The following is a 24471-nucleotide window of genomic DNA, read 5'->3' as shown; positions in this document are numbered from 1 at the left end:
GGACCATGCAGAGCAGGGCCGCCCGCCCACCAGGACCGCTCACTGCAACCTGGCACATTCAGGCTGGTACATCAGAGGGTTTTCTCCTTCAGCTAGAATGTTGTTTAGACAGCCTTACACTGACAAACATCCTCAGGAAAGCCTTCCCCGGACCGCTTCATGCTAGAGGTTTGCTGCCAAAGCCTTCCACAGCATCCCCAAGACTGCACGCTACACTCGTGCTCATTCATTTCACCTACTCGCTGAACAAGCACGTCTCTCTGCCTGGCGCTGTCCTCGCCTGTTTGAAAAAGACCAGTGCAGGTGGAATGTTACAAGGGAGAAAATGACAGAAACCAGGCCCAAAGGGGCAGACAGGAGCTCATGGCTTGTGGGCCACTCCGGATTTCATTCTAAGTAGTACTTTTTGTATTTACTGATTTAAAAGTTGACTTCTAACCTGCAAGGGTCATGAGGGCAGATCTCAACAGCAGATGAGCTGCCCTTTTTTTTTTAATATCACCAGCATCCATCACAATACTTGGCACATGGTGTGTGTCGAATGTTTGCTACAATGAATGACTCTCTAGAAAACACATGGCTTCTCCGTGTGTTTGTAAATGTCAAGCAGATCTCAGAAGTCATTCACTAAGTCAGAGAAATACTCACATGATGAAATAGAACAGTCTCTTGCCTGCAAGAAAAATTTCATACACACTAATTGATTTTCTAAATCTAGTAATACAGAAGAAAAAACAAGCTTGAACTGCTAAGGACACTATCTGAAGCAAAGCTCCCCACCCCCTTTCCTGCACCTAGCGCTTCCTTCATGGGGAGCCTCGTGAAACAAGCCAGTTCCCCAACCAGGACACAAAAACAGGCTGTGAAATGGGTGGTGTCCGCTGGCGAAGGCCTAACTCTGCAATTCTCTAACTGCCAGCCATATAAGCCCATTTTGTACTTTTTCAGTAAGCTGGCTGAGGGGTGCCTTCCTTCTAGGCAGGATACTGTTTCCTAAATGTCAATAGCTCTCCTAGATTTGGAAGCGCGGATCTCTAGTAACGGAACAAAAAAGAAAGGAGGGGCTTTTTGCGTTTGATAAAAAGATACTATCGCCCTGGCTGGTGTAGCTCAGTGGATTGAGCACAGGCCTGCAACCCAGAGGATCGTGGTTCGATTCCCAGTCAGGGCACATGCCTGGGTTGCAGGCGGGTTCCCTGCAGGCCAACTCCCAGCAGGGGACGCATGAACCATACATTGATGTTTCTCTCCCTCTCTCCTTCCCCTCTAAAGATAAGTAAATAAATAAAAAATTTTAAAAAAAAGATACTATCTTAGTACGTGCACAGGACAGTATACTGGTCTGAACAGAGTAAGGAGAGGGTGTCAAATTAAAACACAATTCACTCTGAAACAGACACTTAAAGAGGACCTTGCTTAGATCAGCCAGCAAGGGCCTAAGTAAGGAACGCAGGACCCAAATAAAACAAAGTAACAACCGTTTGGCAGGTGGAAGGGGGAANTAACGGAACAAAAAAGAAAGGAGGGGCTTTTTGCGTTTGATAAAAAGATACTATCGCCCTGGCTGGTGTAGCTCAGTGGATTGAGCACAGGCCTGCAACCCAGAGGATCGTGGTTCGATTCCCAGTCAGGGCACATGCCTGGGTTGCAGGCGGGTTCCCTGCAGGCCAACTCCCAGCAGGGGACGCATGAAAGGCAACCATACATTTATGTTTCTCTCCCTCTCTCCTTCCCCTCTAAAGATAAGTAAATAAATAACAAATTAAAAAAAAAGATACTATCTTAGTATGTGCACAGGACAGTATACTGGTCTGAACAGAGTAAGGAGAGGGTGTCAAATTAAAACAATTCACTCTGAAACAGACACTTAAAGAGGACCTTGCTTAGATCAGCCAGCAAGGGCCTAAGTAAGGAATGCAGGACCCAAATAAAACAAAGTAACAACCGTTTGGCAGGTGGGAGGGGGAAAGAGCTCTTTCAGATGAATGAGATGACTTCTGCCAGCAGGCAAGGGATGTAGAAAAATGAAAAACTGTTCAGAGAGGAGGGAGAAAAATCAGAATCAAAAATGTACTTCATTGGAGAAGACAATGGCTAACAAGTATAGGGTTTTTTACAGCTAAAACAGACCTTACATTACTCTTCCTAAAACTCCCTAATTCCAAAATAAGAAAAAGGAGACCCAAGAAAGCCAGACAAGTTTTACAGAGATAATGTGTAGAGATGCTGGCAAAGAACTCGGCCTTCTGATTCTCTTTTGCAAAGCTCTCTGGGAAAGCACTGTACCAGGTGCCCTTAAGGAATCCAAAAGGAACACACCTCAGTTCTCCTGTCTCCCAAGAGCTTAGAATGTTACTTTGGTGATATGACACACAAGAAAGAGAAAAAATATAAAAACAGGACGTAAATTTCTTAAAGTGCCAAATTATGCTCTACAAAAATACACAAGGCATTTATTTAGGGAGCTGGGAGACTTGGAACACAAATCAGAAAAGGAATCAAAAAGCAAATCAGTGATTGTTGAAGTGCTACTTGAAGGAAAACTGATGTTGATGACTAGTATTCAAAGTGGCATGAAATGTAAGAGAAAAACCTGGAGAGGAATTAATAATTGTAACTTTAAAAACACTGAAAAAATTTAATGGATGCTTTATACAGTTGTGAAACGAAAATGAAAGAGCAGACGGGGAAGTTCATGTTTACAAATTACTTCCAATTACCAACTAACAACAAGTTGCCCAAGTTCCCAGTGGCCGAAGTTTACAAGGCAGGCTCGGCTCACTGATTTCTACCGACACAACCACTGAGCTGCGCTTATGAGAACAAAACCACAGAGCGAGAGAATTCTATTTTCCTGAGGATTGGGGACTTTGAGATGTTTTTTTTTTTCTTTTAAAGGGAGTTCTGGCTTGGTTTGAAATTCCAAGTTATCATCAGCTTGCTCTACAATCCATAAAACTAGTGTTCCAAGTCAGGGTAAACTGTTCATGAAAACGTCACCAGCACAAGTCCTACTTACTGACCGAGCCCCTGTGTTGACGGGATCTCCCGGCTCGGCTGCCTCCAGTTGCAACCGCAAGCACTTTACCAAAACATCCTTCGAGCCGAGAGCAGGATCTCACAGTGAGCGACAGCCATCACCGCAGCACCCCGTACCAGGGAACGCAGTACCCCGACATAATGACGTGTGAAGGTCCCAAATCACCAGCTGAGCAATTATTAAATGACTTTCTAGGAGCTTTTTACAAACTGTTTTCCAGAAAGCTTTAGACCTATATGTGGAAAAGAGCTGGTAATGATTTGCATCCTCTGCAATCTTTTTAAAAAAAAAAGGCAGACNAGGATCTCACAGTGAGCGACAGCCATCACCGCAGCACCCCGTACCAGGGAACGCAGTACCCCGACATAATGACGTGTGAAGGTCCCAAATCACCAGCTGAGCAATTATTAAATGACTTTCTAGGAGCTTTTTACAAACTGTTTTCCAGAAAGCTTTAGACCTATATGTGGAAAAGAGCTGGTAATGATTTGCATCCTCTGCAATCTTTTTTAAAAAAAAGGTAGACCAAGAATCAAAAATAGCTTTACACAAACAAGAGCAAAATTGCAGGTTTTGCTGAGGGCATCAGCCACTTAATTTAACCCACTTCGGCAGGAGCAGGAAGCCACACTGCTGTTTGCGTCCGAGTTACTAGGAGGCGGCCGAGATAAAGGCAGATGGGGCACCGGAGTCTGCGGGTCAGAGGATTACCCTGCTGCCGCCTCTGAAAACTCCGGAGCGAGCGCCCAGGGCCGCCGAAGGAGGCGGCGGTTTGCGGGGAGGAAAGACGCGCTGCGGCTCGGGGCTGCTTTCCCTCCCGCAGCCCCTCCCGCCCCCGGACGGGGAAGAGCGCGCCCGGCGCAAACGCAGGCCGGGCTCCCGGTCGTCAGACCTCCGGCCTCGGTTGCTAGGCGCCCCCGGCCGCCCTCCCGCAGACACGGGGACCGTGCGGACTGCGCCGGGAGCCCGGGCTGCTTCCTCCGCCCTCCGCCCCCCGCCCTCCACCGGAGCGGAAGCTTCGGGACAGCAACAACACACGGGGACAGTGACAACACACAGTGAAAGTTTCCCTCCGGCCGGACCTGCGGCAGCCCCGCGCAGGGGCGGCCTCGCCGGGCGGGCCCCGCGCCGCGGCCCGGTCCTTCCTCCGGACTGCGAGCCCAACCGTGAAAGCGCGCCGGCCGGGAAGCTTCCACGCCCCGCCGAGCCCAGCCCGCTCCCGGGTCGCACACGGCGCCGGGACCGACGGGCAGCGGGACGCGCGCGCCCGCCCCGCTGGCGCCCTGTCATCCGAGGACAACGACCCACCGGGCAGCGGGAGCGGCCCGAGGGCGAGCCCGGGGCTTGCCGGCTCTCCGGGGGCACAGGACACGGTCCCTCCCGGCCCAGAGCGCCGGTCCGGTGGGGGCTCCCCGGGAGGCCCCCCACCCCGCAGGCCGGCGACCGGAGCCCGCGGGCCGCCCGGCCCCCTCGGGGCGCAGATCGGAGGCCGCCCCGACCCAGGACTCTCCCCGCCCAGGGCCACTCACCGCCGGTGTGTCTGGTTCTCAGCCGAGAGCTGGGGCCGCCGCGAGGAGGCGGCGGAGGAGACGCGATCCGGGGCCCCGCCGCCGGGTCATCATACCCCGCGCGCGCCCCCCGGAGCCGCCCCGCGCCCGTCCCGCGGGGCAGCCCCTGCGCCCCCGGCTGGCTCCGCCGCCCGGCCCCGGCCGCCGCCTCAGCCCCTCGGGCTCCCGCCTCGGCCTCCAGCAGCCGCAGCCGTCCCGGGCCGCCGGGCCCCTCGCTCCGCAGCCACCGCGGTCGCCAGGCCCGACGAGCCGAGCGCCGAGCGGCCGCCCCATCCGGCCGGCCCCGCCCCGCGGGTGCGCCCCGCCCGCCCCGCGCCATGACACCTACTGGGGCGGAAGTGGCGGCGGCTCGGCCTCCGGCCTCCGAGCGCGGGCGCCTGCGGCGCGGGTGGGGCTGGCGTCCCGCCCCCGGCCCGCCGACCCGCGGGGGTCGCAGGGGGCTGGGCGGCGGGGGCGAGGGCCCCGCCGTGAGACGTCAGCCAGGCCAGTGTGACATCGCGCCGCCCCGGGGCTGAGCGGCGCGGAGGCCGCGGAGGAGCCCGCGGCGCAGGCCTGGACGCTCCCCGGGCCCTGCGCTCTGACAGCGCCACCTGCAACCTGTGCGGGGGCGCCGGTGACAGGGAGCAGCGGTGCCCTGAACCTGAAAACCCGCGATGCGCGACGGCTGCCGCAGTTAGTTTTCCCGTCTCCACGGGAGATCGGAAGGCTGGGTATCCAGGAAACAGTGTGGCGGGCACCCAACATTCTGGGGGGGGGGGGATGGACCCTTCGTGAAAAGTAGGGTCCCCTAGCATGAGGACAAATGCCATCTCCCAGGGTCAGGAGCCTCCGTGGGGCTTCACATGGACCTCCCGCTGTATAAAATGTTCCGATTCCTAAAGTGGGGGACATTTTTAGCGAGTAGAATAATCGGTGTTTTCTATTCCACAAGTGCTGCAGGCTGCGGTGATCTGAGCCCTAGGAGGTGGCCGTGCAGCCTCCCGGGCACCCGCACAAACGCTCTCGGCGAAGGGGGCACAGATGTGGCTATAACAAGATTTTGCTGTCAAGCTCTCTTCCTCCGACCTCAGACATCCTTGAGCTCTTGGGATCCCCATCTGCCCCCCCCCCCCCCCCCGCAACACACACTCATACACACAAAGATAATTTTTGTGAGGATGTGCTAAAGTACTTAGTCCTGCCTTTGGGTTTCTCTCGCGACTTAACACCCCTGGGAGCAGTTCTATTTTATTGGGAACAGGAAAGTTATTTCCCTAGAGAACCAGGGTTAGCAAAACAGGACAGTTCTGTTTGCTTATTCTTCCAGAAACTGAGAGAACATACAGTCCTACATTGGGCTGACCTAGGAAATAGAGAGTGGGTGAGCCTGCCTGTGTGGTGAGCCAGGACAAAGGCAGGACTTGAGTTCTGGGGTAGAAGAGATCCTGCTCAGAAAGCCGGCTGCAAACACACTCCGTGCTCACCACTCCCTGGTTCAGCCCAGCTCCAAGAAGCGTTTCTCAGCTCCTGCTCACCCAAGTTCTGACTCTCCTCTTTTCAAACACATCTCAAAATTCACTCCTAGGGATCTTTTCGGGTTGACAGCCTCCCCCCTGTACACACACACATGCTTTTTTCAAATTATTCAGTTCTACATTACCATCTGACTACTCAATTGTGTATCCTTGTCGATCCCTGTTTTCACTATTCTTGGGTCATTTCTTCAGTCTGTCTCACTACACGGGGACCTTCTTTACATCTAATATTTCGCCCTCTAGTATCTTCCCTTCATCTATCCAACAAACTGCTCCATGGGCCTGCTCTGCACCAGACACTTCTCAACCCTGGATCAGAGGCAAGATGAATAAGGTGTGCTCTTTTCCTTAAAGAGTTTACAGTCTAATAAGGGGGGAAATGCATGGAGACATAGGTAACACTTGAATGACAGAGTCAGGGAACACTTTCAGAGAAAGTGGTATTTGAGCATAGTACAGCCAAAGGCGTTTCAGAGTTCCATGCAGCTGGAGTTCATGTATCCATCAGCAAATATCTGTTGAGGATCTTCTGTGTACAAGGCAGTATATTAGAAAATAAAGATACAAAGCAGAAAAGGCGTGCTCCATACCCAGAAGGAGCTTGCAGTTCAGCAGAGGAGTGGCAGAATAGGGAGTTACTGAGAGCAAGGCAGGTTGAATCCAATTGTGAAGGCATCAAAAAGCTATTAGAGATTCAATAGGACTGAATCTTCACAGAACCTGTGCATTAAAGAGGAGACTGGCGGTGAGGAGGCTGGCTGGCTGGAGTGGCTAAAGACTAGAGGGGGTGCCTGATTAGAAAACTGTGGCGGGGTGCAGCCCTGGACAGGTGGCTCAGTTGAAGCATCGTCCTGTAGACCAAAATGGCTGTGGGTTCCATTACTGGTCAGGGCACATAACCTAGGTTTCGGGTAATGGCCTTGGTTGTGGCCCCTGCCTGAGGCAACTGACTTAATGTTTCTCTTTCAAAGAGATGTTTCTCTCTCCCTGGCTCCCTTACCCTCTCTCTAAAAAGAAAAAAAAAAAGTCAATGAATCTATCCTAGGGTGAGGATTGAAAGAAAAGAAAAAAAGAAAGGAAGAACGAAAAAGGAAAGAAAGAAAACTATGATGAGGTGTTGGTCAGGCAGGGAACATGGAGAGAAGGGGGCAGATACGAGAACTGCTTCCACCCAGAAGTCAGGGCAGCTCAAGAGGGAGACGATTGCCAGCTGGAAGCCCTGAAGTCTCCTCTAGGGTATGACATCCCTCTAGGGCCCAGATTCAAGGTCACAGACAAGAAGTCACTTGCTGCAGTGCCTAAGGCCAAGTCGAAGAATTTGGTCAAAGCTGTGTCTTGACAGAAACTGATGCAGAAAGCTAGGGAAATTATCCAAACAGGTCATGAATCCAAGGGGCCAGGAAGAAAACGAGAATTCAGGTAGGAGCCAGCAGCTGTCCTACCCAGAAAGCCAGACAAGATTGGTGATCTGAAGTCAAGGAGAAGGGGCAGGATATGGAGAAACCCTTGGAGCCAACAGGGGAAGACAGGCGGTCTGGAGCCACCATGGTCATCTTGTGACCATAAATGTAATAGCAAACAAAGATGAAGACAACGCACAGTGGAACTTCTAAGTGAGCCTGGAATTGCCCACTTCTGGACTTCTTTTTAAGTAAACGAATGTTCTTGTGTTTTAAGGATACTGTTAGACAAGTTTCCTATTATTTGCAACCCAAATCAGTCTTAACTGATACAGCAGAGCTTTTCTAGAAGATGGAGATGGTCCACAGTGTCCAAATGTCCTAAAAAAGGAAGGAAAATGAGGACCGAAGGGTGGCCAGAGGGTTTAGCAATTAGAAAGTCACTGTTGATCTTAGTAACAGCAATTTTAGAAACATAGTGGGAACAGAAGGGCTGCGGCTTCTACGTGGGATTTTTTCATAGTATGAGTGGTGACTCACAAACCAGGAGGGACGCTTTGGCCCAACTGCATGACAGACGCTATTCTGGTCAATTCCTGTGTTCTGCTGTCAGTATCCAAGGAAGCTGCCTGGGCCTGTGCCGTCCAGGAGATCAGAGCTGATTCGTTCTGATGGCTCTGTTTCGGTTCTCAAGAAGAAGCCAGGAACTTTACTGGTGCCATGGAGGGTGAATCCAGCATGCACACGATGGAGCTTAGAATAGAACCCTTTTCTTCTTCCAGGACTTATTGACTATGTATAATAAGTACCAGGCATTGACTTAGAATTAAAAAAATGAATAAAGCATATTCCTTGCCCCTGAGAGTCTCACAATATAGTTAAGGTAACCAACTAGGAACAGTTACCACAAGTCGGTAATACTGGTCTTCAAAGTGGTATTAAAGATGCTGAGGACTGACCCTGGCTGGTGTAGCTCAGTGGATTGGGCATGGGCCTGTGAACCACATGATCGTGGTTCGATTCCCAGTCAGGGCACATTCCTGGGTTGCAGACCAGTTCCCAGTAGGGGGCACACAAGAGGCAACCATACATTGATATTTCTCTCCTCTCCTTCCTTTCCTCCATAAAGATAAATAAATAAAATCTTTTTTAAAAATGCTGAGGACTATACACAGTTAACTGTGTCTGGAGGTCACAGCAGAAGCTTCTAGAAGTATTGCTGTTGACTAAGCAGGGACTTAAAAAAGATGGCACTACTGCTGGGCCATCAGTGACGTGTTATTTGTTTTTAGTAATGATCTTAAATACATTTTCAATGCACATTGTGAACAGAAGAGTGTGTATGCAATTCTGTTATCGTATATACAGTCATGACAAGTGCCGTCTTGGAAAGAAGAGGTGATTAGCCTGCCTCCCTAGGCTGCTGTGGAGCCAAGGGCTTAGAAACCAAAACCAGGGCAAATATAAAGCTGAGAAGTGAAGCACCCACCTGCATTAGGGACCCGCCCAGGATAATCCAGGGAGTGAGCACTCTCAATTTCTTCACAAAGGCCCCTCCTCTATCTATATTGGGAGAAGGCCTTGTCTCCTCACCACACCCACGCTCCCCCCCTTCCCAAACATCACTCACTAAAGCTGGGTTGGTTGCTGGGCTGAGGAGTGTGACTGCAGGTACGATGTGACCCGACGGTGTTCGAGTCTAAGTCCTGCTAGTCTTTGTTTTCTTTTTGCATCGGAGAGGACATTCTAGGGACTGGGCCCAGCAGAAAGGGTGGCCCTGGTGGAATAGGAACTTGGGTAAAAACAAAAGTCAAATACCAGTAATGAAAAGAAAGGGAAGGCGGAACTAGAGAGACGTGGTGGTCGCCAACATGGGAAGCCACTAACCGCCACCAAGTTGTACCCTTTCCAATGGTCAATTGTATGTTATGTGAATTTCACCCCAAGTTAAAAAAAAAAAAAAGAAGATTTGTAGGAATAAAAGATGGTGGGCAAGAGATTTTACCCCTAATTTCTCCCAATTTTAAAGGGTCAGCCCAGAGGTCACTCTGGGGGGAGGGCAAGTGCCTAGATGCTCATACAACCGTGTTTAATGCCCCCGCACATGTGTCTAATTCCTTCCTCGTGCAGACATCACCTAGACGTAACCGTCTTCCTCTCCAGTCCTTCACACACCAGCCCTCTCACTTAGAACGCAACTAAGCGCTGGGGCTCTTCTCTCCCTTGCCCTGGGTCCTCCTTGTTTCTCACGCCTCTGCCATTCTGTAACCTCTCACCTTTTTGGCCAATTGTTAAACAAGCTTCTGGCACCTGCATTGCATATGTCCTACCCTCTCATGGATTCTAAGCAACACCAAAGCCCAAACAAACACTCTGGGGAGGCACACAGAGACCCATGGGAAGAGGGCAATGAATCAAGACAGGAACTCAAAATTTCATAAGTGAGTATTATTTGTGCTAAGTCACTTTGCACTTCAGAAATCACAAAGGGCCAGTGTTGGATTCTTTATCTGACACAAGTCCTGGTGTGTGATTGGTACTAATAACTATTTTGCTGAGTAAATTACAGTTCATTCGCAGTGTGCAAAGCATCATCCTGCAATCCACAAGGTTTCTGGTTCAATTCCCGGTCAAGGCACATGCATGGGTTGGGAGCCAGGTCCCCAGTTGAGAGTGTGCGAGAGGCAACTCATCTGTGTTCCTCTCACACATGGATGTTTTTCTTTCTCCCTCCCTTCCCTCCCTCTAAAAATATAAAATAAAATTAAAAAGTTGGTTAACTGTCAGCAAGTGGTTAGCAAGTGGTTGTCTGGAAGGGGAGCAGGAAGCACCCTATCCAAATCCTAGAGGCAAAATTCCCTAATGTGAAATAGGCTTCCGCCTGACCAACCTCCATTCTCCTAGGATGTCCTGTACAGAAGAAAAACATGGGCTTTGGAGTCTGATGTCGGTAGGAATCCTGATTCTTCTAGTTTCCTAGGGTGTGAGTAGGCATGTTCCATTACCTCACCTCCCTCACTGCACCCATCAGAAATCTTCTTGCCCTGGCTGGTGTGGCTGAGTGCCAGCCTGTGAACCAAAGAGTCACCGGTTCGATTCCCACTCAGGGCACGTGCCTGGGTTGCAGGCTAGGTCCCTAGTAGAGGATACACGAGAGGCAACCACACATTAATGTTTCTCTTCCTGTCTTTCCCTCTCTATATAAATAAATAAATAAATAAAATCTTTTATTTTTAAAAAAGGAAATTTCTTTAATGTTACTCCAAAATAATTCTGAATCCATTACTATTCACCTATTTGTCTCTACTGACCCTGTCTGTGCAACCAGAAAGTCTTTGAGAAGTGAAGTATGGAATAACAGCTACAGAATTTTCACTCCTGTCCTTCTTTTTAAAGATTTTTATTTATTTTTTAGAGAGAGGAGAAGGGAGGGAGGAAGAGTGGGAAAGAGAAACATTGATGTGCAAGAAACATCACTCCGTTGCCTCTCACATGCCACCAACCAGGGAACCTGGCTTGCAACCCAAGCATGTGACCTGAAATCGAACCGGAGACTTTCGGTTTGTGGGACGTTGCTCAACCCACTGAGCCACGCCAGTAGGAGCTTCACTCCTATCTTGATTTAAAGGGACTGCACGTTTTAATTATGTCTATATTGACCCAAAGCCTTGCAGAGAGAGGATGCACTCTCATCAACTAAAAGTTACCTTGTTAATTCCATGCTCTTCTGTAAGGATTAGAATATTGCAACTTGTGGATTAAAAAGGCTCAATTCAGATTGAGCGCGGGCCTGCGAACCACACTATCACAGTTTGATTCCCAGTCAGGGCACATGCCTGGGTTGCAGGCCAGTTCCCAGCAGGGGACTCACAAGAGGCAACCATACATTGATATTTCTCTCCTTCTCTCCTTCCCTTCCCCTCTAAACATAAATAAATAAAATATTTTTTTAAAAAGGCTCAATTCAGACTGAATCGACTATGCTCCGGTCTCCACTGTATCTCACAGATCTCTCCTCACAGACACAAATATTCAAAGAGCAGGACTAATGTTATTCTCTATGAACCTTTATGGTTAAAACATAACAGTGTAAATCATTTAAAAAGCATTCTTTGATAAGTGAAATGTTTTATTGAAGAGTCTTAGTCTCTCAGGAAATGTGACCTCTAACCCTAAGGCTTGCGTTGACTGCACAGCAAGTAAACCGTGTTTTTCCCCTTAAGTATATAGTTATGAAACATGTCTATTATAGGAGAGTATGAATTCATAAAATATTGTAGATATTTATGTTATAAATAACCTCATTCTTTCCTCCTTCTTCATTCCCTCCAAATACCTGCATAAACATATCTGTGAGCCTACACGTGGTTATATATACGTATCTCCTCTCTGACACGTTGGTGGAGGAAAAGGTTTATCTTCGTCCCTGTGCGTGCTTGTGCCACAGAGGTAACGCTCACGCACGCTCCTAGATGTGAGCGCCATGCACAGCCCCTTCCTACCACAAACCCCAGGCCAGCTCACCACCACCTCTCTCTGCTGCAAGAGCGTCCTGACTGGTGTTCATGCTTTCGTTCCAGCCCCATTCTCTACTTGCTGACTTCCAAAATATGAATCAGGTTGTATCACTCCCCTTCAGTGAAGCACTGTAATAGACGCCCGTTATACGAGATGAAAACCCAAACTTCTGGGCTTCGGGTCAACGTGGTGGCAAAGGCAGACATGGCTCACTTCTCACAGAACCACACCATAATTACAACTAAAATATAGAACAGCCATCACTCAGGAACAACAGAAGTTGAGCTGAATGGAAGTCGGACAAGTACAAAATTAAAGAAGCCACATCTATCCAAACTGGCAGGAGGGGCGCAGATGTGGAACGGGCTGGCCCCACATCCACCTGGATAAAAATTCAGGAGGGACATCTTGGAAATGAGAAGTCCCAGACCCACACCAGGTCCCCCAGCCCAGGATTCCAGTGCCAGAAAATAAATCCCCACACATTCTGGCTGTAAAAACCAGCAGGGATTGAGTCGGTGGGAAAAAAGGCTGGAGCCCCAAGCAGTTCCTCTTAGAACCCACACACGGACTCACCTACTTGGACGCACTCCCTCTGAGCCCCAGCACCAGGGTAGAAGCCTGAAACTCACCTGTGGTGTGCAGGGAGAGACTGAAGTGTCTGGCATCAGGCGAGCAGAAGCCCTAGGCCCTTGGCTAAAACTTCCCCCCACAGAGCTGGTAGGCTGGGGCCATATCTGAGACTCCATCAACCTGGCTAATACTGTGTGACCCACCTTGGAGAGCCACAGAGGCTGTACCTCATCCAAGGTACAGGCCCACCCAAGCTGCTTTTCCGTAAGAATGGCTGGTCTTGGCTCCTAAATCCTATCCAACAAGCAACAGCCGGCTTCAGTGAGCCCTAGCAGCAGCTGGATTAGATTCACAGCTTGGCCTCACCTGAGAATCTCCAAGCCCAGCACAAGTAGCAGCCATCTCAGACTACTTTATAGCTCAGCAATGTGGACCCCAGGAAAAACACACGTAGGGGCTGACCTTGGCCTACAACACCTGGGAAATGCCAGGACCACTTTCTCTTGGGAAACCCCAAGAAGTGGACAACTACAGACCACACAGGAGCACCACCACCCTGCCCCTGCACAGCTGATCCTCCACAGAGGGCAGAAGTTGGTGGTCAGTGGTCACAGCCAGTCCTTGCAGCTGACTCGCCTGAGTAGATCCCTCCCCTTGATCTGCCAACAGCAACCAAGCCTCAACTACAAGAAGAGGGTGTACTCAGCCCACACAAAGGGCGCACCTCTAGTACCCAGCTTAAGTGATAGGGGAGGCTGTGCCACTGGACCCTACAGGACACCTACTACATTAAGCCACACAATCAAGACATGGAGTCAAAGCACCTTTACCCAATACACAGAAACAAACACAGGGAGGCTGCCAAAATGAGGAAGACAAAGAAACATGGCTCAAATGAAAGAACAGATCAAAACTCCAGTAAAAGAGCTAAAGAAAATGGAGATAAGCAATCCATCAGAGGCAGAGTTCAAACACTGTTTATAAGGATGCTCAAGGAACTTGGTGAGGACCTCAGCAGTATAAAAAAGACCCAGTCAGAAATGAAGGACACACTAATTGAAATAATGAACAATGTACAGGGAAACAACAGTAGAATGGATGAAGCCAAGAACCAAACCAGTGATTTGGAACATAAGGAAGCAAAAAACAACCATGCAGAACAACAAGGAGAAAAGAGAATCCAAAAAAATGAGGATAGTATAAATAGCCTCTGGGACAACCTTAAGAGGTCTGACATTTACCTCAGGGGGTGCCAGAAGGAGAAGAGAAAGAGCAAGGAATTGGAAATCTATCTGAAAAAAACAGTGACAGAAAACGTCCCTAATTTGGTGAAGGAAATAGACATGCAAGTCCAGGAAGCACAGAAAGTCTCAATTATGATGGATACAAAGAGGTCTACTCCAAGACACATCATAATTAAAAGGACAAAGTTTAAAGGTAAAGAATGACTTTTAAAAGTAGCAAGAGAAAAGAAGTTAGTTGCCAGATAGTTGCCAGATAAGAGGGGGTAAGGGGAGAACCGGTGAAGAGGTGAGAGGATTAAGAAGTACAAATAGAGGCCCTGGCTGGTGTAGCTCAGTGAATTGAGCGCGGGCCTTCGAACCACACGATCGCGGTTCGATTCCCAGTCAGGGCACATGCCTGGGCTGCAGGCCAGTTCCCGGCAGGGGCCAGTTCCCAGCAGGGATGCAGTTCCTAACAGGGGGTTCACGAGAGGCAACCGTACAATGATATTTCTCTCCCTCTCTCCTTCCCTTCCCCTCTAAAGATAAATAAAGAAAATTTTTTAAAAAATTAAAAAAAAAGAATAGCCATGGGATGTGAAGTACAGTATCGGAAATGGAGGAGCCAAAGACCTTACCTATGGACATGAACTATGGTGGGGGGGATTGCCTGAGGGTGTGTAGGGGGTACTATGTGGAGGTGAGCAAAGGGGGAAGAATCAGGACAACTGTAATAGCATAATCAATAAAATATAATAAAATAATTTAATTTAAAAAATGTAAGAAACCTCCCCTCCCCCCAAACTCCTCATTTTTGCTACATCACTCCTGATCCAACCTCTCTGAGTTCCTTTTCTTCTCCTGCCTGGCCACATACTCTTCTTTATGCTCCCCAGGCGCAAAGTGCATGCCCATCACACGGTCTTTGCGCTGATGATCCCTCCAGGTCTTCACCCCCTGGCTCCTTTCCATCACTCAGGGTGCAGCTTACGTGTCAATCCCATGGGTGCCTTCCTCAACCCGCATCTGTCTTCCCCCCACACTATCAGCCAGTTTTATTTTCTTCTTGGCACTTCTCACTTCCGGGTAGTTATTTCTACTGTCTCCTTTAGAATGTAAATCCCACATGGGAAGGGATTTACAATTGTCTTTGTTCGCAATTGTATGATTATAAAGGCAAGCAGAATCATTCCGAATCGATGTCAGTGGGATGTCCCAGGGAACAGAAAGTGGGAAGCACTAGGAACCCAAGACAAAATAGCTTGTGGTGGTGGTGGTGATGGTGGTTAGGGAGGGTGAAGGGTGGGAGGCAGGTAACAACGCTGACCCCTGCTCAGCAGTGGTAGTGTCAGAATACGTGCACGTGGACCCCCAGACACGATCTCTCGTGCTCCAGAACCACTTGAAGAACGCAGAGTGAACTGTCTCCCTGGGAGTGGAGTTGAGAGAACCTAGGTCCAAATCTCTCCTTTTTTTTAATGTATTGGTTTTAAGAGAGAGACAGGAAGTGGGGAGGGGGAGAGAGAAAGGGAGGGAGATGCGTGGATTTGTTGTTCCACTCATTTATGCATTCATTGGTTGACTCTTGTCTGGGCCCTGACTTGGGATCGAACCGCAATGTTGGTACATCGGGACTACACGCTAACCTACTGAGCTACCCGGCCAGGACCAAAATCCCTTTTCTCGAACCAGCACACTCACCTCTCCTATTTCCTACCACAACGGGAAGTCTGTCTGAGTCAGGAATGAGAGACAGCCGTGCAAAGCCAGCTATGCAGATTTTCTTCTCTAAGGGGCTGTCAGTATCCTTGTGGAAAAGTACAAGTTTCTTCATCGATCCTGAAACAAATAACTTAAGTCATCTCTAGGGAACTTCCTTTCTCCTAGGACCTCCAGGACTAATGCAAGATCTTCATAGACCTATGGGGGTCATGCTTAGACTCCATAAATAAAGTGGCTACTTAGATATAGGCCATGCAGCATTTCAACGTGAGAGAATATTGAGAAAGCAAAACAAAGAAGGTAATTGCCAATCCCTATTAGAAGCCAGACAAATGTACTTTAGGAGAATAGTATGGAATTTTCCCATTACTGATACATAAACTTGCCACCAACACCAAGTTTCTCACAGCCCCCTGCTTCTACTCCTCCACTTGAATTCCTACAGATCCCACTTCAAGGAAGATGGGTGACACAGCATGTCACAAGAGTGGACTTGTCCCCTTGTTGCTAGGAGATAACACCCCCCTGAGGGCCCCCCTACTGAAGACTACCTTATCTCTCCCAGACACCTTTGGGCAGCCTGGAACTGGGACAGCTAGAGGCTCCCGGAGGAAGCCCAGCTAAGCCTTGCCCACACAGCTTAGTGAGTCTCTATTGGTACAAATGATGACTTTCCGAGTGTTTACATGTACCATGCTAATAACAGTATTTGGACTTAATGAGCCTTTGAGGTAGTCTAACACTGTCCTTCCTCTGCAGAAAGGGTGGTAAGAAAACCCTTCTGGAGGATAAGGGCACAACGTACACCAAGAACTTTAAACATAATCCCACTTTCGGTAGTTTAATAATCAAAAGTACCATGAGCCCTGGTGGGGTAGTTCAGTGGTTAGAGTGTCATCCTGCTATGTCAAGGTTATGGGTTTGACCCCCCGGTCAGGGCACATACAGGAATCAATCAATGAATGCATCCATTGGTGGAACAACAAATCGATGATTCTTTCTCTCCCTCCCTCTCTAAAAATCAATAAAATTTAAAAAACATTTTTTAAATACCGTGATGAATGCACAAGGGTGGTCACTGTAATATATATAGTTATGGAAAAGACAGAGAAAATTTTGAATATTATGGGAATGATTTAAGATACACCCATATCATATGGCATCATACTATTAAAATATTTAACATACTATTACAAATACATGTTGAATATTTAGTAATACAAGGAAAGGCTGAAGATACTATGTAACCTTCAGAATATAAAACTATATATAGTGCTACCCCAATTTTGGAAAAACTTGTATATTTAATACATTTACATGTGCAGAAAAGGGCTAAAACAATTGTCTTACCTGAAGGAATTTTAGCTTTTCATTGTATTTTCATATGATTCCCCAAGTTTTTCATTTTAGATTTAATTTTTTTACAGAACCAGAGGCTAAGAGACCCAGTACTTCAAGCCCCCATTACGTGGTGGGCAGTGAGCTGGGCATTTCCCCAATTATCTGCCCTCCGTAGCCACCAGCAGAGGTGGGCATCTCGGTCTGCTCCGTGGTCGGGGAAGGCTGTGCTGTCTCTTGTGGCCTGTGGGCCCAGGGCGCCCTGGACTCCAGCCCAGGACAAGGCCTGTTTCCTGCGGCCCCACAGGCCCACAGGCTGCAGCTCCCAGTGGGCCCTCAGGAGGCTTCCAGGGAAGGTCACTGTCAACGCACAGCCGTGGACAGCTTGCCCATGAGCCGAGCCCTAGAATGGCTCCTAAACTCTTCCTATCTTCCTCCAAAGGATACAACTGTTTTTTCCAGGGAAGAAACAGGGGCCCCATCACGAAGGACTGAGGACCCTTTCTGAAGCAGTGTTTCTCCACGTGCCCAGTGCTGCATGCCTGTGCCCTCTCTGAGCCTGTGAGATCTGCTGTCCTGCTTAGTGGCTTGGCATCTTATCAGGCTGGAGCAGAAGGCCAGGGCAGGGCTGCACGCCCCCACCCCCTCCACCAGCTGGCTCCTTGGTCTCTGCCCTGGATACTGAGAAAAACAGACTGTGTGCTCTGGCGCCCTACTCAACCCAGGGACGTGGGGGTGGGGGGCAGGCAGTAAATATCCCAGCTATGTGCACAATCAGGACTATCTGGCAGCCCATTTGATCTTTTGCAACTTTATTTCAAAGTCAGGGCCTCCAGGCAGCTGGGAGGCCCATCGTACCCTAAGCCTGGTCTCGGATACTGCCTTGGTGAGGGGTGCCCAATCCCCCAGCTGGCCCTGTTCCAGTTAGGTCCCCAGTGACACCAACTGCAAACTCTCATGGAGGCAAAGATGGAATTTTTCTCCACTGTTCCAGGGCTCGTCATCACTTCCTGTTCCCTCCCAGAGGCAGAGACAGGAAGTCACTTGGATGGGGTCACAGCAGTCAGTGTCGTTCAGGACTGGAACGTGCTGCCTGGATGACCACTTTGTCCTCCAGCACAATTCCTAATTTAAAAAAAGAACTACCTAGGGACCTTGGTGTAGGAAAAGGAAGGAAGGACAAGGAGAATGGCATAATGCATACAAAATAACAATGGGAATAACCTGGGCCTTTAAAAAAAGGTTTTATTTATTTTTAGGGAAAGGGGAAGGGAAGAAGAGTGGGAGAGAAACATCAGTATGTGGTTGCCTCTCCCATGCCCCCCACCACGGACCTGGCCTGCAACCCAGGAATGTGCCCTGACTGGGAATCGAACTAGCAACCCTTTGCTTCACAGTCCTGCACTCAGTCTACTGAGCCACGCCAGCCAGGGCACCCTGGGCCTTTTTGACTCAGACTCTTTAACTCTTTCAACAGCCACCTAACAGAAGTGCATGTTCTAAAATGTTGGCCAAATACTGTATTAAAGAAATGTAAACAGATGGCCATGCAGGCCTCCTCAGAACCTAACATGGACTTATACTGTGAAGAGGTTTTAATGAAAATGGTTTTCAAACAATCAACCATAAACTAAAGTTGCAACCATAATAAAGTTACAAAAGTCTGTAGGCGTTAGGCTTCCAGAGAACACACTCAAATTAGTCTTGCTCCAAGGTGAGCCCCAAAGGATCCTGGGAAGATGGGAAAGGCCCTCAACAACCCCCCACCAGCCATCATCCTTTCAAACTGTAATGCCGGATCAAACAAGGTTATAGGCTCCTCTGTCTAGACTCAGCAAGGATCTGTGGTATTCTTCCACTTGCCGGTCGAAGCCCCTGGAAGAGAACCTCGCCTGGAAAAACTTCACTGGAGTCAGGAGGTATTTCAGCGTCAGGCTGCTGAACTCAGGAGCCAAAAGAGGGAGAGGCTTGCTGCCATGAGACAGGGGTGAGTCCCGGTGCCCCCTTGCGGGCTGGGTCCCAGAGGCTGCTGAGCCATCGCTGTCATCCCTGGGGACCACGTGGGGCCCTACACCAACTTCCTCCCCAGCTTCTGGAGAGATAAATTCCTCATCTGTGGACCTTAAATGAACTGAAAAACCCAAGGGGGCAGTCAGTACGGTCACCCTCTTCTGGGACTCAGAGAAAGGGACTGCCCCACCCCACTCTTTGCTGCAGAGGTCTGGGAACAACCGCTTCTTAATCCACAAAGGATGGTGGGAGGGCGGCTTCTCAAGGTTCCCACAAAGGTTCTTGTTCTTGGCCTCCTTTGAGTCCCTGTCAGCTGGGAATTGACCAGCCTTTTCCTCAAGAGATTCAAACATGACACCCTGGGTTCTTGGCCTCTTGAGCCTCCTTCCTAACAGGCACAGGACACTGGGTTTTCTAGAAGAGGAACTCATGTACTGCTGTACAGAGTCTGGAATCCGGGGCATGGAGAGCCTGGGGCTCAGGCTGTCCTGAAAGTAGTCCCTGTAGGGCTGTCGCCTGACAATGGGCACCACCTGGCAAGGCTTCAGGGCTGCGACAAAGGCACGGAGCTCCGAGTAGGAGGAATGGTCGGAGTAAGGGATGATGTGGATATTGGGGTGGGTGCGGTGGATTTGCCGGCTGGTGGGAAGGACCGCAATAGTAGGGTGGGTCTGGTTCCAGCGCAGCATGGCGGAACGGCAGACTTCCATGTGGTCCACGGCATGGATGCGGCCGGCCTTCTCCTCCACTGTGAACACGTCCGCCAGGCCCAACAGCTGCACCAGCTCCAGGCGCCGAGGACTCAGTACCACCCAGGTCTGAAATTCCAGGGCCAGCTGCTCCAGCAAGGACTCCTTCCCCAGGTTATAGAGTCCTGAATAGCGGTAACGGGGTTGGGGAAAGGAAGAGAAGGAAGGGAACGCAGCTGTTGAGAACGCTACTAAATCAACCAAACGTTTGACAGAAATACACAACGTGACCGGAGCAATTGGAATACATCAGGGGTGGGATGGCATGTGAGCTGAGATATACGGAAAACGGAGTAAACAGAGAAGCTAACACAGAATTCACTCGGTCATTCAGTTCAACATAGAAAAGCACCTACCAAGGGACAGACACTGTGACAACGAAGTCTCAGTCCTCTAGGAGTGTAATCTCCATGGGAACCCGTAAACCACGTGGTTAAGGGCAATGCTAGAGGCATGCACACAGAAAAGAATCTATCCATTGATGAAGTCAGAAAAAGAATCCTGAAAATGACAGCTGAGCTAAGTGCTACAAGGTGGGTCCAGGTAAACCCGGGAAGGGAATGGCTGGGAACGTTTTAGAGGGGCTGGTGTTCATAAAGCACGGGGAAGGAACCGGTAAGAAACGACACTAGCCTTTCAGTGGACGATTGGATAAAGAAGATGCGGTGCATTTGCACAACGAACACTACTCAACCACAAGACCAGGCGAAATACAGCCACAGGCGACAACATGGAGGATCTGGGGGGTGACATGCTAAGGGGAAGAAGTCGGAGGGAAAAAACACTCATATGTGGGACATAAATCAGAAAGCAGTGAACGAGCAACAAAACAAATGAACTCACAGACGCAGACAACAGAAACGGGGCTACCAGAGGGGTAGGATGCATGGGGGGAGGATGAAGAGGGTAAAGGGTACCAAATACAGGGGTGGAAAACAGTTGGCTTACAGTTGCCATACAAATGAGTCGATAATTAATAAATAACGTGCACTCACAACTGTAAACCTACTTTTGCCCACCCCTGACTCTGGTGAATGGAGGGAGACTAGACTTTGGGTGGTGAGCACACAATACAACACACAGACGATGGACTACAGAATTCTACACCCGAAACTTGGATGTTATTAACCAATGTCAGCCCAATACATTTAATTTTAAAAAGTGACACACCCTGATCAGTGTGGCTCGGTTGGGTGTCATCCCGCAAAGTAAGAGGGGGCTGGTTCAATTCAGTCAGGGCACAGGCCTGGGTTGCAGATTCGTCCCCTGGTCGGGGCGTGTGGGGGGCGCAACCAGTTGATGTTTCTCTCCCTCTCTTTCTCTCTCCCTTCCCCTCTCTCTAAAAAATAAATAAATATTGAAATAAAAAATTAGAGGTGACCCTAGAGAGGTAAACAGGGTCCATATGCAGGGTGCTGTGCGGACCGCCAAGGAACTCACACTTCCTTCTGCAAGTGAGGGGAAGTCCCTGCAGCGTGTCAGGAGGGAAAAGGCTCATTCAAACTGCAGGAGCAATATGACCAGAGCAGGCTGGGCTTCCGCTAAAAAACCCGGCAGTGTGACTCTGTGGCCCGGAGGGACGGTGAAAGCAGGAGTCCCGGTGAGAAGGCCCAAGCAGTACTGACACGGGGGAAAATGGAGGCCAGCGTTTAAGTGGTGGTTCGGGGAGACACGTGGGAGCCCTGGGCGGCGGCTGTTCTCAGACCCTCTCTGGAGGGGTATCTCAAGTCCCTACCCAGACTCTGTGCGAACTCCTTTAAAGAACTTATATTTTTACATCCACATTATTCCTATGGTTCCAATCTTCACTCTTTAGGCACAAATGTGGCTGATTGTCTTTATTCTTTCCCTATCTTCCCAACTTTTTAAAACCTCTTTTAGATCCTTTACTACTAGACCGTTAGCCCTAATATTATTCAGCTTTTCACGCCACTGCTTATCTGAATGGCTGGCACATAGTAGGGGCTTATTATATATTTGCAGAACGAATCCAGCCCTACTACAGACCCTCCTAGTGAGCTGTGCTCCTCTGGGGAAACGGCACTGAAAACTCTGAGAACAGTAGGGCCAACAGTGCATGAGAGTCAAGCAATCCCGCGAGAAAGGGCTATCCCCCCACACGTTCGGGAGTCACCCTGGCAGGTACGCAATGTTTCCCACGCCCTCGTTTGACCTACCCTGAAACTTCTTTCAAACTTGGGGCACATCCTTTTACAGCATTCACCACAGTGGCAATTTCTTTCCCCTTTGTGGATTTATTCTAATTTTGGAAACAGTCAAAAACGTCATTTAGAACTAAACCTATTACCTTTTTTAAAACAAAAGGTGACTTTCATAAACTGTCTCAAAAGGCAATTCCAAAAGAAGAGTCCCCAAAATGTGTTGTGCTCTTGTGGAAAACATTAGAACAAGCATACAGGTGGTTTCTCACTGTACCTAATTTTCAGCACGACACTCACTGGAATATCTGCCTACTGATACATTTCATTCACTCACGCAACGGATATTTATGAAATGCCTCATCAGGTATTAGGGGCATGTCCATAATTAAAACAAAGAACCCTGCCATTTACAATCTAGCAGAGGGGGAGACAGATAATAAAGACTAAATGGTGATGATTGCAATATTGTTCTTCTGCTTGAAACGAAGTTTTTTGTCCTAAGAGCAATGGTTGCCTTTAGGATAAACTTCAAAACGTCTTTTACAAGCATGCCAGCCCCTCCTGCCTCGCCAGTCTCCTCCCCTAGTGTGCTCCTGTCCCACCGGCAGCTGCTTCCCTGTGCCCAAAACACACGAGACTTCTTCCCACTTTCATCCATGCTCTCAAGGGGTTTATGAGGGGGTAGGGGCAAGGGAAGTGGAGGACAGACAACAAACAAAAAATAACAACATATAAAAAACATAGGGTACAGTGAAAAATAATGTGAACTATGAAAAAACAGGTGAATTGGTAGGAGATCAAGAGTTGGCGATGTGGAAGTAGGGACGGTGGGCAGGCGCCAGTTTTAAATAAGATGGTCAGGGCAGGTTTCATGGAGAAGGGGAGGTCTGCTGCACAAAGATGTGAAAGCTGGGAGACACCTGCAAAGAACTATGGGTGAGAGAAAAAGGAAAGGAAACTGCTCACCAATCTTTACGTTGTGCTGTGGGTGCTTTCGAATGAGCTCGACAATCTGGCGGGTGGCTTCTTGTTGGGAAGGAAGAGCCAGGTCTGGGTTGCAGTTGGTGTTGTCGAGGTATAAGGTATGGATCTGTTTCCCCAGGCTCAGGGCCGGCTCCTTCAGCATGGAGGGTGTATACCGAAAATCACCTGGGGGCGAAGAGAGACAAAAGATGGGAGTCCAGTCTCCCAACTGCAACAACAAACGGGCATTTGCTTGCTGGCCTGTGGAAAACTGCCCTGGAGTCTGGCACCAAACTAACAGGCATAGTAGAGCTTTCTTATGGAAATGCCTCTATCCTGCTCCACTACAAAGTTTGGACCCTTAAAGCGTGAGAAATCAGTTAAGAAAGGGTCGGTAGCTCATATGTGATGAAGCTAGGAGGCCTCCAGACTTCTGCTATGAGTTAAGGCTGCTCAAGAAAGTAGTGTCTATGCTGAAAAGGTAGGAGGGAGCCCTGGGGAGGCCCACCTGTGTAGAGGATGGTTCCGAAGTATCCTTCAAAGAGAAACATGACAGAGCCAGGGCAGTGGTTGGCATCCATCAAGGTTACGGTCATGGTCTCTCTCCCAGTTTCATCTAGAGGCAGGACATGGCTCTCACCAACCTCCAGGGCTCGGATCCACTGCTTAGACACCTGCGGGAACAGCTGCTCAGACCCGTGAACAGACTCCGCTCCCTGGACCGGAAGCTATTCTTTTCCTGAACCAGGGAAAGCTGACCAAATGCTGAGCCACCCTGGAGCAGAAGCTGCAATGCGGATTCCTAAACCATGCCCTCTTCCTTCTCCCACTCGCCACCCCACCCCCTCTGTACAATTCTAAATTAAGAGCCCGGAAAACAGTCTAGTCAGTGATGCTCAAACTTTTCTGATTGTAATCCCTTGGGGGCACCTGTTTAAAAAAACTTCCCACCCGATTTCCAGGACCAGTACCGGCTGTATGTACTGAATCAGATGGGGGTGGGGAAAGGGAACTGGTGGAGAATCTGTGTATCTACCCAGCACATTATGATGAGGCAAGTTTGGGGAACATTAGCCTAGCTTTTGTGAAAAGGCAGGAAGTTTGCTTGGTTGGGCTAAAAGGTCTCCCCAACTTAGAGCTGATACACTCCTAAGTCTGCCAGGTAGAAGCCGCACTCCTGTTTCGGCTCAAGATGAATTTCTGGGTTCAAACAACCCCCGCACTCGTAGCAACCAGTCCTCCTGGCCTCTACGTTGTGGCTCCAGGGTTGCGATAGACCTTACGTCCCACCCAGACGCCAGGACCGGCGCTCGGAGCCCGACTCCAGCTCCCGGTACCTGCAGGTGTCGGTGCAGGAGGAAAGCCGTGATTGGGGAGCAGTAGAGGGGCCGCGCCCAGGTGCTAGAGAGCCCCACGGTGTGGTCCGAGTGCATGTGGGACAAGAAAAAGAGCCGTGCGGAAGCAGCCCGGCGCAGGCTCCAAAAGTCCACGGCGATGGGCGTGTGGGGGATCAGGACCCCGTTCATGGTGGCGGGCTGGAGTCACCAGCGGGATCCTCATGGAACCAGAGCTCCGGAGTGAGCCTCCCGCAGGCGGCCTCGGAAAAGGGAACGCCGGGGCAAGGGCAGGGCCAAAAAAGCCGGCCCAAAAGCGGAATGAGTTACTAGACCGGGCAGAAAAAAGGAAGTGAC

General features: G+C 49.5%; 2 protein-coding genes and 1 long non-coding RNA gene across 8 annotated transcripts in view; 1 reads left to right on the top strand and 2 right to left on the bottom strand.

The window, feature by feature from the left end:
* Positions 1–4651, bottom strand: part of HIPK1 (homeodomain interacting protein kinase 1) — a 51170-nt gene extending 46519 nt beyond the window's left edge. For all 5 annotated transcript variants that reach the window (XM_037038915.1, XM_037038918.1, XM_037038916.1 and 2 more), the window contains exon 1: positions 4570–4651. The gene's annotated coding sequence lies outside the window, so the exon portion shown is untranslated. The remainder of the gene's footprint in view (positions 1–4569) is intronic.
* A 583-nt stretch (positions 4652–5234) lies between these two features.
* Positions 5235–10200, top strand: LOC118982015 (uncharacterized). Its single transcript, XR_005065453.1, has 3 exons — positions 5235–6456; positions 8891–9045; positions 9653–10200. It is a non-coding gene; the product is annotated as an uncharacterized LOC118982015 (long non-coding RNA).
* An 8058-nt stretch (positions 10201–18258) lies between these two features.
* Positions 18259–24460, bottom strand: DCLRE1B (DNA cross-link repair 1B). Of its 2 annotated transcripts, none has more exons than XM_037038712.1 (4): positions 24118–24460; positions 23289–23454; positions 22784–22966; positions 18259–19780 (listed from the first exon to the last, which is right to left on the bottom strand). In XM_037038712.1, exons 1-4 carry the CDS (start codon positions 24304–24306, stop codon positions 18696–18698), a joined length of 1623 nt encoding a protein of 540 aa, XP_036894607.1. In that variant the 5' UTR covers positions 24307–24460; the 3' UTR covers positions 18259–18695. The 2 variants fall into 2 exon arrangements, with proteins under 2 accessions (XP_036894607.1, XP_036894608.1); XM_037038713.1 differs by lacking the exon at positions 24118–24460 and adding an exon at positions 24059–24079.
* Between the last annotated feature and the right edge of the window lie 11 nt (positions 24461–24471).

This window comes from Sturnira hondurensis, unplaced genomic scaffold (assembly GCF_014824575.4).
Source record: "Sturnira hondurensis isolate 20B ecotype Veracruz unplaced genomic scaffold, ASM1482457v3 Scaffold0024822, whole genome shotgun sequence".
In the NCBI taxonomy this organism is placed as follows: Eukaryota; Metazoa; Chordata; class Mammalia; order Chiroptera; family Phyllostomidae; genus Sturnira; species Sturnira hondurensis.
This window is presented reverse-complemented; position numbering and strand designations above follow the sequence as displayed.

Bases quoted from the DNA above. Each gene is read 5' to 3' on its own strand.
- DCLRE1B (XM_037038712.1), bottom strand. From the start codon at position 24,306: ATGAACGGGGTCCTGATCCCCCACACGCCCATCGCCGTGGACTTTTGG. The intron at 23,455-24,117 runs GTACCGGGAGCT...CTGTTCCCGCAG, and splicing joins TCCTGCACCGACACCTGCAG to GTGTCTAAGCAGTGGATCCG. The intron at 22,967-23,288 runs GTGGGCCTCCCC...CTTCGCCCCCAG, and splicing joins CGGAACCATCCTCTACACAG to GTGATTTTCGGTATACACCC.